This window comes from Epinephelus fuscoguttatus, linkage group LG21 (assembly GCF_011397635.1).
Source record: "Epinephelus fuscoguttatus linkage group LG21, E.fuscoguttatus.final_Chr_v1".
NCBI lineage: Eukaryota > Metazoa > Chordata > Actinopteri > Perciformes > Serranidae > Epinephelus > Epinephelus fuscoguttatus.
This window is the reverse complement of record NC_064772.1, coordinates 2043951-2065450: the sequence shown is the minus strand read 5'-3', so window position 1 is coordinate 2065450 and position 21500 is coordinate 2043951. Positions and strand designations below refer to the sequence as shown.

Below are 21500 nucleotides of genomic sequence, written 5' to 3'. Positions count from 1 at the left end.
GAATCAGAATCAGAAATACTTTATTGATCCCCGAGGGGAAATTATTTATGTTACAGGTGCTCCTTGCAAGAGAGGAAAGATACGTAAAAATATAAGAAATTTAAACAGTAGTATTAACAAATATATAGTTAAATAAACAGGAATTATTAACAAACATAAACGCAAATGTATATATATATATATATATATATATATATATATATATATATATATATATATATATATATATATATATTGTAAACTGAACAAGATTATTTACACAAACAGAATATATACAGTCAGGGTGAATGGGGTTATTGCACAAGTTAAATTAAATTACTGCAGTGTGTGAAGAAGTCTCAGGGCCACTCAGAGGGAGGAGTTGTACAGTTTGATGGCCACAGGCAGGAATGATTTCCTGTGGCGCTCAGTGGTACATCTTGGTGGTATGAGTCTCCCACTGAAAGTACTCTTGTGCCTGACCAGCACATGGTGGAGTGGGTGTGAGACATTGTCCAAGATAGTTCGTAGCTTAGACAGCATCCTCCTCTCTGACACCACCATCAGAGAGTCACATTCCATTCCCACAACGTCACTGGCCTTGTGGATCAGTTTGTTGAGTCTGTTGGCGTCCGCCACCCTCAGCCTGCTGCCCCAGCACACAACAGCATAGAGGATAGCACTGGCCACCACAGACTCATAGAAAATCCTGAGCATAGTCCGGCAGATGTTGAAGGACCTCAGTCACCTCAGAAAATAGAGACGGCTCTGGCCCTTCCTGTAGAGTGTTAGTGTTCTTAACCCAGTCCAGTTTATTGTCAATGTGTACCCCCAGGTACTTATAGTCCTCTACAATGTCCACACTGACCCCTTGGATGGAAACAGGGGTCACCGGTGTCTTGGTCCTCCTCAGATCCACAGCCAGTTCCTTTGTCTTTGCCACGTTGAGCTGCAGATGGTTCTGCTCACACCATGTGACAAAGTTATCCACAACAGCCCTGTAATCATCCTCATCACCCTTGCTGATACATCCAACTATAGCAGAGTCATCAGAAAACTTCTGAAGATGGCAGGTCTCAGTGCAATAGCTGAAGTCCGTGGTGTAGAGGGTGAAGAGGAAGGGAGAGAGGACAGTCCCCTGTGGGGCCCCGGTATTGCTGACCACTCTGTCTGACACACAGCGTTGCAAGCGCACATACTGTGGTCTGCCAGTCAAGTAGTCTACAATCCAGGACACCAGGGGGGCATCCACCTGCATTGCTGTCAGCTTGTCACCCAGTAGAGCTGGACGGATGGTGTTGAACGCACTAGAGAAGTCAAAAAACATGACCCTCACAGTGCTCGCCGGCTTATCCAAATGGGCGTAGACACGATTGAGCAGGTAGATGATGGCGTCCTCAACTCCAAGTCTGGGCTGATAGGCAAACTGGAGGGGGTCCAAAAGTGGCTTGACCATGGGCCGGAGCTACTCCAAGACGAGTCTCTCCAGGGTCTTCATGATGTGAGAGGTCAATGCCACGGGTCTGTAGTCCTTGGAGCCACTGGGACGTGACGTCTTTGGCACAGGAACAAGGCAGGATGTCTTCCACAGCAAGGGGACCCTCTGGAGACTCAGGTTCATGTAGAAGACATGCTGAAGTACTCCACATAGCTGGGGGGCACAGGCTTTGAGCACCCTGGGGCTGACACCATCAGGGCCTGCAGCCTTATTTGAGTGGAGTCTCATCAGCTGTCTTCTCACATGGTCAGCAGTGAAGCACATTGTGGAGGTGACGACACGTGGGGGAGGGGTGTAGTCCTCATGATGGAGAGTGTAGTCAGTCTGACCACGGGGGGAGGAGGTGTGAGAGGGAGGAGTGGGGGAGGAGGGCAGAGTGGGAGATGGTTGACCAAGACAGACAGCAGAAGAGTCGGGGGGGGGGGGGGGGGGGCAGGGCCAGTAGTGTCAAATCTGTTAAAAAACAGATTCAGTTCATTGGCCCTGTCCATGCTGCCTTCAACTCCTCTGTGGTTGTTGGTCCTGAAGCCAGTGATGGTCCTCATTTCACTCCAGACCTCTCTCATGTTGTTCTGCTGGAGTTTCCTCTCCAGCTTCCTCCTGTACCTCTCCTTAGCCTCCCTGATCTTCATCTTCAGCTCCCCCTGTATTGTTCTCACCTCCTCCCTGTTACCAGCTCTGAAGGCCCTCTTCTTTGCATTGAGGATGGCTTCGATGTCCTTTGTTACCCACGGTTTGTTATTTGGGTAACAATGGCCAGTCCTGGCTGGGACAGTGGAGTCCACACAGAAGCTGATGCAGTCCGTGATGCATTCTGTGAGCCCGTCGATGTCCTCCCCATGTGGCTCACAGAGTGCCTGCCAGTCTGTCACCCCAAAACAGTCCTGCAGTGTCTCATAAGTCTCCTCCGACCATCTCCTCACTGTCCTCATGGTCGCAGGCTGGCTCTTAACTAGTGGTACATAGCAGGGGTTGAGGTGCACCAGGTTGTGGTCTGACCTACCCAGAAGGGGGAGGGGAGAGCAGCTGTATGCATCCTTGGCGTTTGCATACAGCAAGTCCAGTGTCCTCTCCTCTCTGGTAGGGCAGCTCACATACTGTGTGAATGTGGGCAATGTTGTTGCCATGGTGACATGGTTAAAGTCACCCGAGATAGCTATGAAGGCACTCAGGTGTTTAGTCTGCAGGCGGGCTATGGCAGAGTGAATGACGTCACATGCCGACGTCGGGTTGGCAGAGGGGGGGATGTAAACAGTTACAATAATGGCATGTGAAAACTCCCTGGGCAAATAATACGGCCTGAGTCCAACAGCAAACAGTTCAATGTCCGGGCTACAGATTTGTTCCTTAATGGAAATATGGTCAGGACTGCACCAGGGGTTATTTACTAGAACAGCAAGCCCCCCTCCTTTGCGCTTACCGCTCTCGGTGCAGTCCCGATCGGCCCGAACAGTCTGAAAGCCGCTGATGGAGACGTTGTTGTCAGGAATGTCCTGGTGAAGCCATGTCTCAGTGAAGCACATAAGACTACATTCCCGGTACTCCTTCTGACTTTTGGCGACCGCTGTCAGCTCGTCCATCTTATTTGCCAGTGACCTCACGTTGCCCATGATGAGAGAGGGGAGACACGGCTTATATCTTCTCTTCTCCATAAGCCTCCGTTGTCTCAACCCTGCTTTTTTCCGCCGCCGTTTACTTCCTCCCCTGCATCCTCTGTGTGTTTTCCTCCACAGTTCAGCTGGTATCTCCGATGTTCCGGCCGCCAAGCCGGCCGGCCTCAGCGCAATCACCTGATCTCTGGAGTAAACAATGCGGCCGTGAAGTTGTTGCGCAATGGTGCCGGGTCCAAATGAAATAAGTAATTCCAGGGTGAGGAAAACGAGTACAACTCTCTCAGTCAGCGTGTTCTGAGAGGGCGCAGTTTCAAAATGACAATCACAAAAAGCCAGCACAAATACCAAACTTAATAAAGCAAAAAAGTAAGAAAACCGAGAAAACAAGCAGGAGCGATTGCAACAGGCTGCACGCGCGGGCGCATGCGCACTACTACTATTTGGACACTTTGTTAATTGTTCCCTTTCTTTGTCAGTTTTACCCTACTGCCAGTTACCTCATTAAAGACGGTCAACTTGATACATCACTGTCTGCGTGGTAATTGGGGATGGAGTTTATCTGCCTGTGAATTTATGCAAGACGTATGAAGAGGACAGGACAATTACTTTTTGCAGTAACGAGTAACCTAACGCGTTAGTTTGCTGTTTGAGTAATCAAATACTTAAGTACATTTTCAAACAAGACATCAGTTACTTCCGTTACTTTTAGAACTTTAGAACCTTCAGCTCCAAAACAGCAACGGCTGTTGTTTGGTTCTAATAACGGAGATAACGTTAAACTTATCAGTCTGAAAGAAGCCACGGAGCTTGCAGCTCGCTACGTGGTTGGAGAAATGCTGCCATTGTCTACGGTGGAGTCTAAATAGGGGGAGGAGGACTCGCTGACAGACATATTTCAGACTCAGGACTTGCATTATGCCTGGTACACGCTACGCGCTGGTACTCACCAATTATCCCCGGTCGTCTTTCATGGTGTGCGTGATGTCATCAGGTTATTCTTGTCCTATTTTTATTACTTTCACTATTATTTGATTCAGAACTGTGTCTGTTCATGTGCCAGCCGACATGCTGTTGTAGTCACCTAAAAGCGTCAGCAGATGGCAGGAGCTACATTTGAAGCGCCATACGTAAACTATCAAGCTACTGTATCTTCCACAGGAAGTTTTGACAGATGTTTCAGAATAAAAGCCTATTCAGAAAATGGAGGGATTCTCTCAGCCAAGGTTATAAGGGGCTTTTAATTTGAAACAAGTGTTGAGTTTGAAATGACGGTGCGATATGTTAACTTTATAAAGACAACGGAGTAGATAAAAAGTAAACATATAAACACACAGAGGGATTAATAAATAACGGACCGCCTATAATGTAGTTTGTTTCAAATGAAGCTGGGAGCCTCTGCAGTTGTGGTGAGTAAAAGCCCCTCCACTATTTGTTAATATTATTACTTTATGTCCGACCGTGAGGATGTACCATTGTTTGCTAGCTTGATGCTAATGACAGTAACGTTAACTCAGCGGGTTGACAAAGTGCCTCTGCTGTTTCACACCATCATTTCCCCCTTTTACTCTGTTTGATAACATCCCTAGAGGAAATATTAAAAATGCTGGGGTGTTGTTGTCATACAGTTGTCTATGGCAGCAGATCGTTCTGTGTTTCTACTGGTCAAAGTGACGGCTGTGATGAGAGAATTGGATCTCAGTGAAGGGCAAGTGGTCCATAACTTTAATTTTGGAGACAAAATAATGTAGGCTTAGCGCCCTGTGGTCCATTGCCCAATAGGAAATGTAGAATACTCAAAAGTACTTTAAAAGTGCTTGAGTTACTTTTCTCAGGGAGTAACGCAGTAAAGTAACTGGTTACTTTTTTAAAAAGTAACACAGTAACTTACTTTGATTACTTTTAAAGTAACCCTTACCCAACACTGATTGTGAGTCTGTCTATGCTTTCAGATGTGACAAAAAGCAGCAGGTTTATAGTGGAGAGGTCTTTGTTAGATGTTTGTAACTAAAGTCAGTTTATTTATTTACACAGCCCAGTGTCACAAATCTACGAAGGAGGATTAGGGACATATTAAAAGTAAAAAAAAAAAAAAATATAAAAAAAGAGAATGAAAGCATATAATTACATGAAAATGCAAAGTTGTACTATTATGAGATTAAACTCACAAATTTACAAGAATATTTTTGAAATATTACAACAAAAAAGTCATAAATTCATGAGAAATAAAGTTGAACTATTGAAAGAATAAAGGTGAATTTTTGAGAAAAAATTAAACTTGGGAGAAAAAAGTCAAATTATTACAAGAAAAAAGTTGTAAATTTATGAGAAAAAAGTTGTAATGTGAATTTATGAGAAAAAAGTCTCTTTTTTTATGAGAATAAAGTCAGAAATTTTTTCAAAAAAAGTCATAATATTACAAGGTCAAATGGGTAAATTTATAAGGAAAAAGGTTAAACACATTTTTTTTAGTTTAATCATGAATTAGTACAGCTTTTTTCCCCCCTTAAAATTAGTGCTTTATTCCTATAATATTTTGAATTTTTTCTCCAAGTTTATTTAGTTATTTAGTTATTTATTTATTTTTCAATATGGCCCCAATCTCCCTTGGTGCAAATCAACCTCAGGGTCTTTACAATCTGCACAGTACATAGCACCTTGTGTCCTCAGACCCTTGCTTCAAATAAAGAAACTCTCAAAAAAAAAAAAACTTCACTAGGGGAAATGTTAGATAGGAAGAAAATATTGTGTGTACAGAATAAACCAACATAATAAAATCACAGTACAGACAAATTATGATGACAAGGTTATATTTGGTTCAGACACAGTGGGGAAGCTTTGGTGTGACCGTTAATAAATGAAGAGTGATGGACAACCAGCACGCTCTATTGTTGTTCTACGAGTCTGCTCCATAATCACATTCACAAACTCTCAGAGGGCTGATTAGCATATATATGTATAATGTGTGTGTGTGTGTGTGTGTGTGTGTGTGAGGGAGAGACATGGCTGACCTCTCCACCCTCAGATCAGACATGTTATTGTGTCTCTCAAGCTCTCATGTGCCCTCACAGGCCATCGCCATGGAAACACTCGCTTCAATATGGATGTATGTTGGCGGTGGAAATGTTTTATATTCAAGTTGTGCAGTTAGTTGTGGAGAGAGTGAGGTGAAAGTTTTCATTGTCTTACACTCAGAGGTCACTGTTGGTTCCATCTGGCAGACACACAGCTGTCTGAGCTCAACAACCTTCAGATAAGAACTAAATCTGCGCCTCAACCAAAGGAACCATGTCTTGGGAATGTCATTGGTTCTGCAGGTATTTGGTTATAAACCAAAGTGTTGGACACATTTAATACTGACCTGATGAAAAGTCCTCGGATCGCCAAAGTTAATACAATTCATCCTGAGGGGAACATGAACGCTGATGCACATTTCATCACAAACAGACATGAACAAATGGAACCTTTAGTTCTGATGTAGTCTAGTTCCTAGTTTAGTTTAGTTTCTGGTGTAGTTAGTTCCTTGTGTAGTCTAGTTCTTAGTGTAGTTTGCTTCCTAATGTAGTCTAGTGCCTGGTGTACTTTAGTGACAGGTATAGTTTAGTTTACTGATGTAGCGTATTTCCTGGTGTAGTGTAGTTCCTGGTGTACTTTACTTTCCTGGTGTAGTTTTGCTCCTGTGTAGTTTAGTTTGTGGTGTAGTGGAGTTCTTGGTGTAATGATGTTCCTGATATACTTAAGTTCTTGTTGTAGTCCAGTTCTCTGTGTATTTTAGTTCCTAGTGTAGACTAGTATAGTTCCTGATGTGGTGTAGTTCCTGGTGGAGTTTTGTTCTTGGTGTAATCTAGTTCCCAGTGTACTTTAGTTCCTGGTGTGGTTTGTTAGGGCTAGGGTTAGTTTCAGCCACAGGGCCCTCTCACCTGAGACTGCAAGTCCCATTATGCGACCAAAGCCTTGTACTGCACCCCGTGAGGAGCACAGGATGAGGTCGTTAACCACACAGATCTCATATCAGAGGGCCAGGTTCGGCGACCTGGAGCTGGCGGCCCATCTCCTCCAGAATTTCCGTCTGGTATGCAGAAAGCAGAGTCATTGCATTCAGGGAGCAGACTGACTGTGCTGCGTACTTGTACATTCTTTGGTAAATGGAGGCAGTGAGGCATTCCATTTTACTAGGCAGAGAAGGCTCATAAAAGCAGCATATGGTCTCCAAACTACCCTCTGGTTTTGACCCGTGTCAGTTTGCTTATCGCCCAAACCGCTCCACAGAGGACGCCATTTCCTCTGCACTCCATCTGAGTCTTCAACACCTGGAGGAGAGGAGCACCTTCATGCGGATGCTGTTTGTTGATTTCAGTTCAGCTTTCAACATGATAATCCCCAGCATCTGGTAAGCAAACTGGCACCCCGCGGCTTCAGCACCACACTGTGCAACTGGATCCTGGATTTCCTTTCTGAAAGGCCGCAGTTTGTACATTTGGGGAAAAACACATCCTCAGTCATCATCCTGAGCACCGGCTCTCCTCAAGGTTGCGTCCTGAGTCCGCTGCTCTTCATTCTTATGATCCATGACTGTTTTGCCAGGTCCACCTCCAACCATATCATCAACTTTGCTGATGATACGACAGTTGTGGGCCTCATCTGGAACGACGACGACTGGGCCTGCAGAGAGGAAGTGGAGCAGCTGGTGAACTGGTGCAGCAGGAACAGCCTTCTCCTGAATGTCGAAAAAACAAAGGAGATCGTTGTCAATTTCAGAAAGAAGCAGCCCAGTCACACTGCATATCAACACCTCAGCAGTGGAGGTGGTGGAGAGCACCAAGTTCTTGGGAGTGAACATAACAGACACCTTAACCTGGACAAAAAACACGAGATCAAGGGATCACTCTGCAGCATTTGCACTTCTTCCGCAGGATGAGAAGATCACACCTTCCCCTCCCATCCTCACCACCTTTTACAGGAGCACTGTTGAGTCTATAATGGCCAACTGCATCTATGTGTGGTGCGGCAGCTGGAACTAGACTGGAAGTGCCTTCAGAGAGTGGCGAGAACGGTGGAGAAAATTATTGGGACTTCTCTTCCCTCCTTCCCGGACATCAGATGCAAATGCTGTCTGACAAGAGCCAATAACATCATCAGAGACTCCACACATCCACACCATGGACTGTTCTCCCTGCTCAACTCTGGCAGGAGGTTTCGCAGTGTGAGGAGCAGAACAACAGATTCTGCAACAGTTTAATCCCAGACCATAAAACTACTGAACTCGCAATAAAAGAAAGCCAAACACCCACATAGACAATGAGATTACTGCTGCTAGAACTATCTATTGATTTTTAAAATTGTATATATATTATTGCACATTTGTTAACTGTATGTACTATGCTATTCCGAGAGTCAATGCAATGAAAATTCGTTTTTTACATGTGTCCTTGAATGACAATAAAGTTGTCTGTCTGTCTGTCCGTCCATCCGTCCATCCGTCTGTCTAAATGCTGGAGGAAGCTGAGAGACAGCGGCCACTGTCCACTGGGGTAACAGCGTCGGATGCACTGGGAGGTCTTGATTGTGGAGTAGGGAAGGTGGAGTCATCCTCATCTTCCTCTATATTGTCCTAAATGTCCAGGAGGTCAGAATTTGCATTGCCCATCCTCACAGCCTGGCTCCCCTTCGAGGAGCTCCTCGAAGAGTGGGGGCAGGACCGGGGCCTCCGCGTCCATCATGTCCACCCAGCTTGTTGTGGCTCACGGCTGATGGGTGCCGGCAATGGCCGCAGGTGTGTCCCCTGACAGGCACAGGTCCTGATTGTTGGCCACTGCATCCTCTTTTCCAGGATTTTCTCAGGCATAGCTGCGCAGTGGGAACATCACTGGGCGTCAGTCAGCAATGCTTGAGCGTGTTTAGCGAGCTATGCACATTGGATGAGGGTCCTTGCCTGAGATTGACGCCCCGCATGACGCATGGCACAGGCAGGATGCAGCCTCTTTCCCCTTTGGCTCTAGTCTAAGTGGGTGGAAGTTTGCTGCAGAGATCAGCCTCTCACTGGGCGGAATGAGCCACCCGCTGAAGTCCCGCCCTACCACCTCCGGTTGTGTAGCAGTTTTCAACCGTTTTCAACACGTTCTTTACTAACTTTTGCAGTGTTTGATCTTGCGGGGATGTAGCCATTTTTCTGCCATGGTTAGCGTCCTGTAGGTGATATTTTTGTGGGCGTGTTACACCACAACCTCTTCCCCCCTGGCAATATTTTTGCAAGCGCACCGTTGCTGTGGCACCGCCCAGAACGATTGTGATTGGTTGAAAGAAGTACAAGCAGCCGGGGCGTTTTTTTCTCCAATCTCACAGTGAGAGTCGGCCCAGCCAGACCTTTCTTTTCTTGAGAAAGGTCTGGTGAGCGAGACTACTTTGGCTCAGACCCTTTGGCAGGGGTATTTGCCGCCGACATAGTGACTGGAAAGGGAGATAATTGTACAATATTAGCCGCATAGGCGCACCGCAACACATAGCCTATCAGTTAATACCGCTAACGCTAGCAGACGGGGTTTAGCCCATCTGTGAGAGTTTGTTTACCGTGACATGTTAGCTAACACCGCTAACACACAAACCTTGGTAGGCTTGCCGTAACACATTAGCCTATTGGTTAATAAAGCTAACACACAGGGATAAGCCTGGGCTAGGTAGATTATCTACCATACGAGCTTGCTTGCTGTGACATGTAGCCAACTCTGGGTACTTAAACAGCTAACAAACAATTGCTAACCTTACCCTGGTGAGCTCGTCGTAACATGTTAGCCGTAGGGTATTAATGCTACACAGTCGCGGTGCACCGGTAAACAAATACAGGGTAGCCGGTGGAACAGCTCGCCTCCACGTGGACACTGATCCGAATGCCACAGCAAAGTAATTTCTTGCAAAGGACTTACTCAGCAAATCCAGACTGAAGCCGGGAACTGCGTTCAGCGATGTATTCCACAACGGTCCTTCAGTGAATTGTTGAGGAGATAAACCAAGCTAGCCTATTCACTTTATTTTTCATGAAACACGGAGGCAAAACAGAACGCAGCCAGCTTCCATTTTTTTGTGTGACACTTCCAGTCCAGCACATGACATCATCACATTTTTCACATCACTCTATCACAGTTTAGACTAATCTGATGTTTGTAAAGTCTATAAACACAATGATCAAACAAACATTACTATTTCTGTGTGCACATTTTGTTTGTAATTAATAACATGGTTATCATAGATTAGCTAGGCTAACCGTTAGCTGTTAGCCGTTAGCGGTGTCTGCTAACTGGAGTAGTTTCATGTCGTATCCAACAACGGGAGGCTTTTAACAGATGACGTCCTGATGTTAGCTTTGCTGCTAGCGTTAGCTGTCCCTGTCAGCTGCAGCCACTGATGCTTTCTAGACATTGTGATTTCCCAAAACTGAATAAATACCACACACAGCAACACAAAACTGCTTTGCTAGCTCAATCATGTTGTAATGGCTGGATGGTTGATGCGTACATGCTGATTCGGGTGCTATCAGAGCCGATCCGCGCATTACTATGGCTTAATAATCAACTCAATCAATAAAAACAACCCGTCCTGTGTTAGGAGTGTATGTCACTGACCGAAAGAAAGAAAGAAAGAAAGAAAGAAGGAAAGAAAAGGAGAAAAAAAAGATAGAAAAGCAGCGTACACCTCACATATTTATTTCTCACAGTTGCGCACACGTTTCGCTGGCATGCAGAAGCACCGTCTGTGTGTCGAGGGTGTGAGCTGCAGCTTCAGCTGCTCAGGTAGAGAGGCTCAGCCTGGTGTGTTTTTTCGCTGATTTGGTTCTGCAGGTTCTCTGCTGGTACACTGGAGACCTGGATCAAGCAGTTTGTCTCACTCGGGATAGATTGTGCTTTTTTGGTTCATAGTTTTTGATTGACGTGCGATTTATTCGCGTTTAGAGGGAATACATTTCCGTTATAATGGAAACGTGGGCACAGTTATCTATGTAAAATACACAGACTAACTAACTAACTGATTGACTAACATAAACAACTGAAAATTGAAAAAAAATAGCTTGCACCGTTAGCTCCGGTAAGGGAAAGCATGAGGGAAAGCAGCTGACCGGAAGTCATGGACAAAAAAACGGAAGTTGATCACTATTTACTTGCGTGTTTGAAAATAAGGTGGATAAGCTGAGGGAGCTTCATGTAGCTTCTTCACGGGAAGAAAGGGAGAAATGATTTGGAAGGGGCCGGTCGACTGTGGTAATATGAGGGGGCGTGCCCTAGCCCAGTTCGACCTGTCTGTCACTGACAGACGTGGTGTCATTGGAGCTTCCTTAGTCGATCACTCCGAGGCGATTCCCATAGTGAAACACCGAACGACGTCAGAAAAAGAACAAAAGGGTTTCAGCCCTTCATGTCAAAGTTTTTGAGAGCATAAAGAGAGAGATGTTGAGCTTTTAAAATGATCATCAGTAAGTGTGTGCTCATGAATCATCCCTAAAACTTGTCAAAAACTGCTGGAGAAATGACTATAAGTGTGCAAAAATTATTTGTAGTTGTAGAAAAAATGGTATTAATGAAATTTTTACACAACCTGTCATCTTGATTCTAATTTTGATACATTAGCCTCACTGGATACGTTTAAAGATTTAAAAACATATGGAAAACATAATGATTGAAAGTTGACCAAAATGTCATGGATTTTTGTTGACTATAACGACTTCTGTGAAGGATAAAAATAACTAAAAGGTGATAAACTAATAAGCATTTTTGTCCTAAGACTAAGACTAAATCTAAAATAGCTGCTAAAATTAACACACCAGTGTAATTCCTGGTGTACTTTAGTTCCTCATATAGTTTAGTTCCCAGTGTGGTTTAGTTCCAGGTGTAGATTGCGTGGTTCCTGAAACTCTTTGTGGTTGAAAAGTGCTTTTTCTTCATTTGACATTACAAAATGTGAACTGACCCATTAAGTCTAATGCCCTCTATACACTGTGCGATTTTAGCAATCTTATAAGATGACACACTGGGAGACGTCGATCTAATAAACTTTGGTACGACATCAAGTTTGATGTGTGCATCAAAAAACATCAAAAAAAAACCAAGGCTTCTGCTGCCACAGCTCCACCAAACTTTGCTCTTTCTAGGAGTTCCACAGACTTCTTTTTGTTCATTTTACCTCCATGGCAAGCGATCATTTGTTTGGGTTTAGTGACCATTGTGTCATTTCGTGCTGCATTTCTATTGGTTGTTGAGTAGACGTAGGTGGTAGCAGCTGTCATACTGTGAGATAGTCATCCTAAATTTCTGACACTGTCAGAATTTTATCTCAGGTTATCTTTGGTCACAAGACGTTGATAACAGCCGTCCTTGAACCCTGTCTCACAGTGCAGCGTAAACCACCGTTTTAGAGCCACGACCAAAGATATTGCCACGTTTCTCCCACGATGGCCATCTTTCATCTGGGACAGCCCAAAATCGTACAGTGTATACCGGCCATAAGAGAAGAGCAAGAGAAAGCGAGAGGTGGACAACAGATGTTCCTCCTATGGTGTGTGTGTGTAGTGTGGTTCAGCTTGCTCGTCTCTTCCTGAACTTTCTGTAACTTGCTGCTCAACTTTTTAATTAAAAAAGAATTTGGACTAAATGTCAAGTCACACACACGCACGCACACACACACACACACACACACACACACACACACACTGACAGCTGCCTGGCCCATTAGCTCACAGATCACCATGGTGACTGAAGTCGACCTCCAGAATACTGATGAGGTTTCAGACAAGGTAGGCTACTGCTGAGTACTACTGAGCTCCTCTGTGTAGGCTGAAGTTCTTTTCCTTGTCCGCTGTGAGGGTCCAAAGAACAGAGGGATGTCATATGCTATAAAGCCCTCTGAGGCAAATTGTTATTTGTGATATTGGGCTTTATAAAAAATTGACTGATTGAGGTTCACATCAGTGGCAGTATTACAGACAACCCATCATGTAGCAGGTTTGACACAGATATACACTAAACAAAAATATAAACGCAACACTTTTGTTTTTGCTCCCATTTTTCATGAGCTGAACTCAAAGATCTAAAACATTTTCTATATACACAAAAGACCATTTCTCACAAATATTGTTCACAAATCTGTCTAAATCTGTGTTAGTGAGCACTTCTCCTTTGCCGAGATAATCCATCCCACCTCACAGGTGTGGCATATCAAGATGCTTATTAGATAGCATGATTAATGCACGGGTGTGCCTTAGGCTGGCCACAATAAAAGGCCACTCTGAAATGTTCAGTTTTATCACACAGCACAATGCCACAGATGTCGCAAGTTTTGAGGGAGCATGCAATTGGCATGCTGACTGCAGGAATGTCCACCAGAGCTGTTGCCCGTGAATTGAATGTTCATTTCTCTACCATAAGCCGTCTCCACCAGCCCAGGACCTCCACATCCAGCATGTTCACCTCCAAGATCGTCTGAGACCAGCCACCCGGACAGCTGCTGCAACAATCAGTTTGCATAACCTAATAGTTTCTGCACAAACTGACAGAAAACGTCTCAGGGAAGCTCATCTGTATGTTCATTGTCCTCATCGGGGTCTTGACCTGACTGCAGTTCGTCGTTGTAACCGACTTGAGTGGGCAAATGCTCACATTTGATGGCGTCTGGCACGTTAGAGAGATGTTCTCTTCACGGATGAATCCCGGTTTTCACTGTTCAGGGCAGATGGCAGACAGCGTGTGTGGAGTTGTGTGGGTGAGTGGTTTGCTGATGTCAGTGTTGTGGATCGAGTCGCCCATGGTGGCGGTGGGGTTATGGGGGGGTCTTGAAGCTCATCGAGAGAATGCCAAGAGTATGCAAAGCAGTAATCAGAGCAAAGGGTGGCTATTTTGAAGAAACTAGAATATAAAACATGTTTTCAGTTATTTCACCTTTTTTTGTTAAGTACATAACTCCACATGTGTTCATTCATAGTTTTGATGCCTTCATTGAGAATCTACAATGTAAATAGTCATGAAAATAAAGAAAACGCATTGAATGAGAAGGTGTGTCCAAACTTTTGGCCTGTACTGTACATGAAAGTAACAGTATATGTAAAACAAAGCTCTAATATATGTATGAGAGAATAATATATTTGAAACAGAATAATAGCATATGAAAGAGAAATTAGTTGTACATGTGAATGCAAATAATCATGTGTGGGGAACAAAATGACAGTGAATGTAAGACAGAATGATAGGGTATGTGAATGAGAATAGTTGTTTGTGTGAGAGAGTTTGATTGAAACGGAAGGGAGTTTGATTGAAACGGAAATATTACTGAATTCTCAGTTCCTGATTGGTTATTTTTGATGAAGCGGGAAGAAGGCCCGCCTTCCCAATCATAATATGAAAAGATGGCGGACATTGAGCGACTCAGTGAAGCTGTTGGCCTCTGACTGTCCACACAGGCCGCTGAGCAGAGCGGAGCACCCGCGGAGGCTCGTGCACTGCAGCGCTTCAGTTCAGCGTCTGGTCTATTTTTCACGCGAGCTGCGAGCACTTCTGTCAAGCTGGATAGAGCGGATCGTACCAAACAGGAAGTCAGAAACAGAAAAGATGAGAGAATCCGGCCAATTTTCAAAATAAAATAACAGCATGCAGAAAATACCATGTTTATAATTTAAAATAACACAACAATGCATAACCGAACACATTTTTCAATACCCTAATCACTTCATTACAATTTTAATTTTGTGTCACCGAGCCTACAGCCATAAATAAAATGGTCAGAACAATATGCCCTATTCATTCAATGTGTGGACAGGCAAGGGCGCCGATTGAAAACTGCCTCAGCTGCTGGGCGCTGTGCTTCAGTTCCGGTGTGTCCAGGCCGTGAAGCGCTGCAGTGCGCGAGTCTCCGCGGGTGCTCTGCTCTGCTCTGCTCAGCGGCCTCTGTGGACAGTCAGAGGCCAACAGCTTCACTGAGTCTCCCAAGGTCCGCCATCTTCTCATATTATGATTGGGAAGGCGGGCCTTCTTCTCGCTTCATCAAAAATAACCAGGAACTGAGAATTCAGTCTTATTTCCGTTTCAATCAAACTCCCTTCCATTTCAATCAAACTCTCTCACACAATCAACTAATGTTATTCACATACCCTATCATTCTGTCTTACATTCACTGTCATTTTGTTCCCTACACATGATTATTTGCATTCACATGTACAACTAATTTCTCTTACATATGCTATTATTCTGTTTCAAATATATTATTCTCTCATACATATATTATAACTTTGTTACTTTCATGTACATACTATCATACTTACATACATATAATATTATTCTCAGTTACACTAAGAGTATGACAGTAAATAAAAGAAAACATGATGCTAAATATAAGAGGGTATAGTAGTGTTTGTGTGAGAGTATAGTGGTGTATGTATAAGAGTATGATTGTGCATGTAAGAGGGTATAGTAGTGGAATATATATATAGTAGTACTGGAATAAACTCCCCACTGATATATGTCTTGCCTCTGACCTGTGCCTCTTCAAATCTAAACTTAAAACTTACTTATTTAGGATGGCTTTTAATACTCAGTAGTGTGGTGACACTCCTAGTTTATTTTATTTTATTTTATTGTTTTATCCTTTTATTTGTTGTTTTTTATTCATGAATCTGTTGTGTGTTGTGTTTTTAATTGTTTTTTAATCTCTTGTGAAGCACTTTGATTCACTTGTGGTCATTGTAAAGTGCTATATAAATAAAGTACATTACATTACATTATGTAAAAAAACACCCGAGCATATAATCCTTTAAAAAATAGACCTCCCACAGACGACCACAGGAGATCGTTGTCTGCATGATATAGACCTAAAATAAGAACTATAATAGAGCATTCATTCTTTCTGCAGCAGAAAGCTAAGGCCTCTGTCTTCCTTGTCATCACATCAGGACCTTGATTGCCTTACCTTATGTGCCGTGCAAATGTAGTATTTCATTGTAAATACGTTGGAATTTTCCTAGGAATTCCCCCGTAATGGCTGCAGGCGGTCATTGTTTGCATAATCCTGTATATATACATTTTTTAAAATAAAAACCACAATAGCTACAACATTCATTCTTTTTGCAGCAGAAAGCTAAGGCATCTGTCCTCCATGTCACCATGTTGTAAACTTGTAATGATGTCACTGCACTATGTTACGTGTGGTGCAAAACCACATGAAAACACGTGCTGGCGGCGGAGGAATGAATGAATGATGAATCTATGAATCTATGAATCTATCTATCTAAATAATGTACAAATTTCAACTAACTTGTAAAGTGTTAAGAGATATAGTATGGTTATGTTTCTACATCTCAAAATCTTTTCGATCAATATGTTTTGTGTGTTAAAGCTGTAGTGCATAACTTCTCGCCAGTCGCCACACACCGTGTACACAGAGTAAAACTCGCTTCACACCGTGTACACAACGCTACACAACGTGGCGAACACCAGGCTGCTAACATTACATTACGTTGATAGCACCATTTCCAAGAAAATAATAAAGTACTAGGTCCAGTACATGTAACAGCAACACATACTACTCATAATATAATTATAAACCAAGTCACTTACTTATCCAACAGCAGCAAGGCAACATCCGTGTCTGCCATCAGCCCAATTTCTTCCTTCAGGGCTCTCCACTGAGGAAAAGCGACGCCAATACAAATCCTTGTTTGCCTTCTCCGTCGGTCACTTTCCTTCTTTGCTAATAGACCTTCAGCCGAACATCCAGGCTTTTTCTTTGTGGTAGGATCCACTTCGGACCCGTTCTCGGCCGCTTCTCTGCCATGTTGCTTTCTCTTTCTACCTCCGCTCCCTCTTGCTATGACACTTTCTGCTCTTCCTCCCCCTCCCTTCTTGTTGTGAGGAAGCATTTCCTGTGCGCCAGCGCGGGAATGTCGCCGGTCGACACGCAAACTAAAAGTGATATATATTGAAAAATACAGCGAGATGTTAGATGTTAGCATTGTGTCATCTCCTCTAGTAGTGGCTTGGGTGAAAAAGGACATTTACGGACATGTAGAAGTTACGCACTATAGCTTTAATTTTGTAAAAATCTAATGAAAAACTTCAAATTGTTGTATTTTTTTTAATGACACAATTTCAGTACTTTAATCAGTTATTATAGCCTGAGTGTCAGACTGAAGCTCCCAGAACCTTCAATCTGACATGGCTTCCACTGAAGGCGATTTACAAGGGGGAGGGAATGTGATTTTTCCCTAACCAATCAGTAGAGATCAATGACTCACCCAGAATCTGACGTCATTAGTATCCATGCCTCGGGGGTGCCAAAAACAAGCCAGCATTGCCCGTTTAAAATGTCTCTGTCGTCGTGCACACCCAGCTGCATCGCCGTTAAATCCAGTTTAGCAGCTTCCTTAATTTGGTCCTCCATTAACGCGAGTAGTGGCGAAATACCTCCATAGCATCGTTAATGTGGTCTGTAGGATCTGTAGCGGTTGCCATTGTTGCTATCCTCACCAGTTACCCACCGGCGTACAGCTTGACATTAGCGTGGCGCTGATTGGCTAATCGCTAGACCCCCGGCGTTCATTGGTCCGTCCATCGTTTGGACGAGATAAATCGCAAATTCATTGCAGTATGCCAGACCAGAGATGCAAGCCTACTCAGTTGAGTGGGCGGGGTCTATGGTCTGGAACCAGGCTACAGTTATTATGGTTTATTGACTCACATAACCTATTAGCTTAGGTTGTACAGATTTTAGGGATATGAAGCATTTGAAGATACTCCAATAAATGACATTCCAATAAGCAAAAATACCCATTCAGACACAGTTAGAACATCTCAGGTTTAACCTGTTTAAATCAAAGTCAACAGGTTTTATGATTTTTCTAGAAAAAATTAGTTATTTCTAAAAAGTTCTTGAGGCAAGTTTCTATCAGATAATAATAATAATAATAATAATGATAATAATAATAATAATAATAATAATAATAATAATAATAATAATAATAATAATGAACTACACAGACAGATTGTTTCACTTATTTTAGGACCAGAAGAATAGAATTCTTTGCAGTGTTACAGAGTGACAGGGAAGAGAGGGAAAAGAAAAGATAACAGGAGAAATGTTGAAAGGAGAGGGTGAAAAAGAAGGAGTGAGAGAGAGCAGGGAAGAGAGTCAGAAGAAGGTGGAGGAGAGGAGGGATGGAAAAGTGATAGATTGTGAGGATGAAGAGTAGAGGAAGAAGGGAGAGGAGGAGGGGAAAGTGAAAAAGGTTGTAAGAGAAAAGAGTGAAAGTAGAAGAAGCAGATCTGTCAGATCTTGTGATTACTGAAGAGTCTCATTTGTCTTGTTTTTTCTTCAGTCTTTGGTCTAGTCCAGACGTCATTTAAAGCTTTAGCTTACCTGCAGACAGTCAGCTCATTATGCCGCTTCCTTTCTTCTCTCTGTGCTCTAATAAGATGAGCATGATTAGAAGGCACTAATGGTGTTTGTGAAGGCAGCAGAGTGCCGTTGAATTATTGGGGGGGGGGGGGCTGAGGCATCAACGCCCACGACAGCTTTTAACTGTGGATCTTTCATGAATGTCTTAATGCTTAAAGCGTTCATAATAAGAGATTCATTAAAGCTGTGTCTGTGCTGCAGGACTGAGCCGCGGGGAGGCCAACACCAGGGACTGTTTGTACTACAATGTCAACTTTGAGATCGAGAAGACTAATCAAAGCGGAGTGGAGCGCTGCGAGGGCGAGAAGGACAAACGCTCGCACTGCTACGCCTCCTGGAGGAACAACTCAGGCTCGATCGAGCTGGTGAAGAAAGGCTGCTGGCTGGACGACTTCAACTGCTACGACCGGTACAAACATACACAGCTAATACACTTTAGACAGGATTCTTTGCAAGAATTGTTGGTTACTCTCTGTACAACATTTGAAGTTAACCATAGATGATAGTCTGGCATCTGGTTGCTACCTTATGATAAAGCCCCCACCACACCTGTGCACTGTGCTCATAATTGGCCCGAACACAGCGAAATAAGAAGAAAATAATACACTCCAGGCAGAGGGCAGTGTCTGCAGATAAATACACTGCCACACACTGAGAGTAGGTCAGTATATCTCTGTATCTTTTAAAGCAGCTACAAGGAACTTTCATTTTGTATTGATTTTGGCACTGCTTATTGACAGAAGCGGAGGTGTTTCCATGAATGCCAGCACCTCATGTTGTAAAAATCTTGATCAGGCTAACACATGCATTTGTTTTGGAAGTAAATTAAAGAAATGACTTATTTTTAATTTTAATCTTTTAAACACAACTGTTTGCAGGATGCACAGAGACAAGTTCATGTCTGTGGCCCCTCCAGTAGAACAATGTACCATACCATACTGCAAAAACTGTTCAGGAATGACCTGAGGAACGTGACAAAGAGGTCAAGGCATTGGCCTGGCCTCAAAATTACCCAAATCCCAATCCGATTGACTCATGGCACATGCTGCTATCCCAGAGGTACCTACAATCCCGGTGAGCCTCCTTGGATCAGACTTGGCTCTGACCGTTGAGGCATGGACACAAGACCTCTGGGGGTGTCCTGTGGTGTCTTGCACCAGATCAGGGTCTTGGTGGCAGATTTTTTGAGTTCTGTGGGTTGTGAGGTGGAGTACCAGCACGTCTCAGATCACATCCTTGATCAGATTGGGATATAGGGAATTTTGAGGAGGTGTCTCACTCACGAGACGCGTTCGCAGACACTCAGGAAAACCAGCACTTAACTTAACATTTTACTAACACTCAGAAATATCAGTACTTCACTGCAAAAACTCAAAATCTTACCAAGAATATTTGTCTTATTTCTAGTCAAAATGTCTCATTTCTAGTCAAAACAATCTCATTACACTTAAAATAAGACTCATCACCGAAAAAGTAACTTGTTTTTAGACAATTTTCACTTGCTTCAAGCAAATTTTCACTTGGAATAAGTAGAAAAATTTGTCCATGGAGTAAGTTTTTTTGTTTTTAATAAGAAAAAAACACTTTTTATTTGCTTGAAACAAGTGAAAACATGTTAGGGATGTATTTGAGCTCTTATTACTGTAACTGCTATACTGTAATATCACACTGAAACCACGTTTACTGTGTGTTCATAGTAAAGGCGCAAACATACTCGGGTGTAACGTACGCGGAGCGGACTCCGCGGAGGCCCGCCCGGACTAAAAGCCGACGTCCACAAGCCCTGGGCGCGCAAAACTCAGATTTTACGACCGCGTGGACTCCACTCTGCGCACCAGTGTCACACAAGACTGCTTGGCATGTATTTTTCACATCAGCCTCCAATAAATGTGACACTGATCTGCATTTTGTATTTGCCGCCAGTGTTTATGTTTGTCAAGACTTCACATGTCCCTCACCAACATGGCAAACTCCCCTTCCTGGTCTATTGTGGCATTTAGTGGCCGTACATACCACCGTCTCTTCGGTTTATTTGCTTGCAGAGCCAGCAGGCAGAGCAGCTCCTCTTCCTCGTTGTCAGTGTAGGACGCCATGACAGAAGAGTGTAAACAACGCGCAAGAATTGTGTGTAATGTAGTGTTTCACGGACATTTTTACTGGAAACTACAACACGGAAGTGTGCTCGACTATGGAAGCCCGAATGACTGCAGACATTCCTTGTGGAGTCCGCTCCACTTATAGTACGCTGGAGTCTGTGAGCACCTTAATTCAGCACAATCTAGCTAGGCTAGCCAGTTTGCTACTTAGCAAGGCTAATTTCCGTACCAGCTAACTACTGAAACAACTGTTTACTGACATTACAGCGGTATAGTAAATACACTTTACATTAACTAGAAAGGGTAGGGGAAACACTGATGTTGGTGATTTGCCAACTTATAAAATTACGTGAATCATTTGGCTAAACATTAGCCTGAATTGCCAAGCTAGCCAAATAGGTGGCTATGGGGCAAAGTGAGCCAATCGCTGTGGGGTAAATTGAGCCAGTGGTTGAACTTGACCTTCCTTAAGGCACTGAAGCTAAGTCTCTGAAGTATGAAATGGCATTTTAATGTAGTATTACACAACTGGTTTGGTTTATCACATGTTGAACATTGTAGACTTATTATAACATTTAACATAACATTAGCATTTATTGGGATTTTCTTTTTTTCTTTCATACTTTTTTCTTTGCTCCTCAAAACTACACTGGTTGTCCTTTTAATTTGGATGAGTACCCTCATTTAAAATTGTTTCACCAGTGGCAAACATTAAAATATTCTAAATATTAAACTTTATTTGGTTGGTTTCATGTTGTTTAAGTTAGCTTTCAGGAAACAGGCAGAAATAAGACTATTTGGAAAATGAATCGATTACTTTTTATAAAAGAGGTAAATTATTATATATAAATTATGTTCATGTGCGGGCGGCACGGTGGTGTGGTGGTTAGCACT

The 21500-nt window shown here is 43.3% G+C and overlaps 1 protein-coding gene across 1 annotated transcript in view; it reads left to right on the top strand.

Moving 5' to 3' along the window:
• LOC125882113 (activin receptor type-2B-like) overlaps positions 1-21500 on the top strand; it is a 123070-nt gene that overhangs the window by 45939 nt on the left and 55631 nt on the right. Inside the window, exon 2 of the mRNA XM_049565803.1 lies at positions 18712-18919. Coding sequence (XP_049421760.1) covers positions 18712-18919 — 208 coding nt within the window. The remainder of the gene's footprint in view (positions 1-18711; positions 18920-21500) is intronic.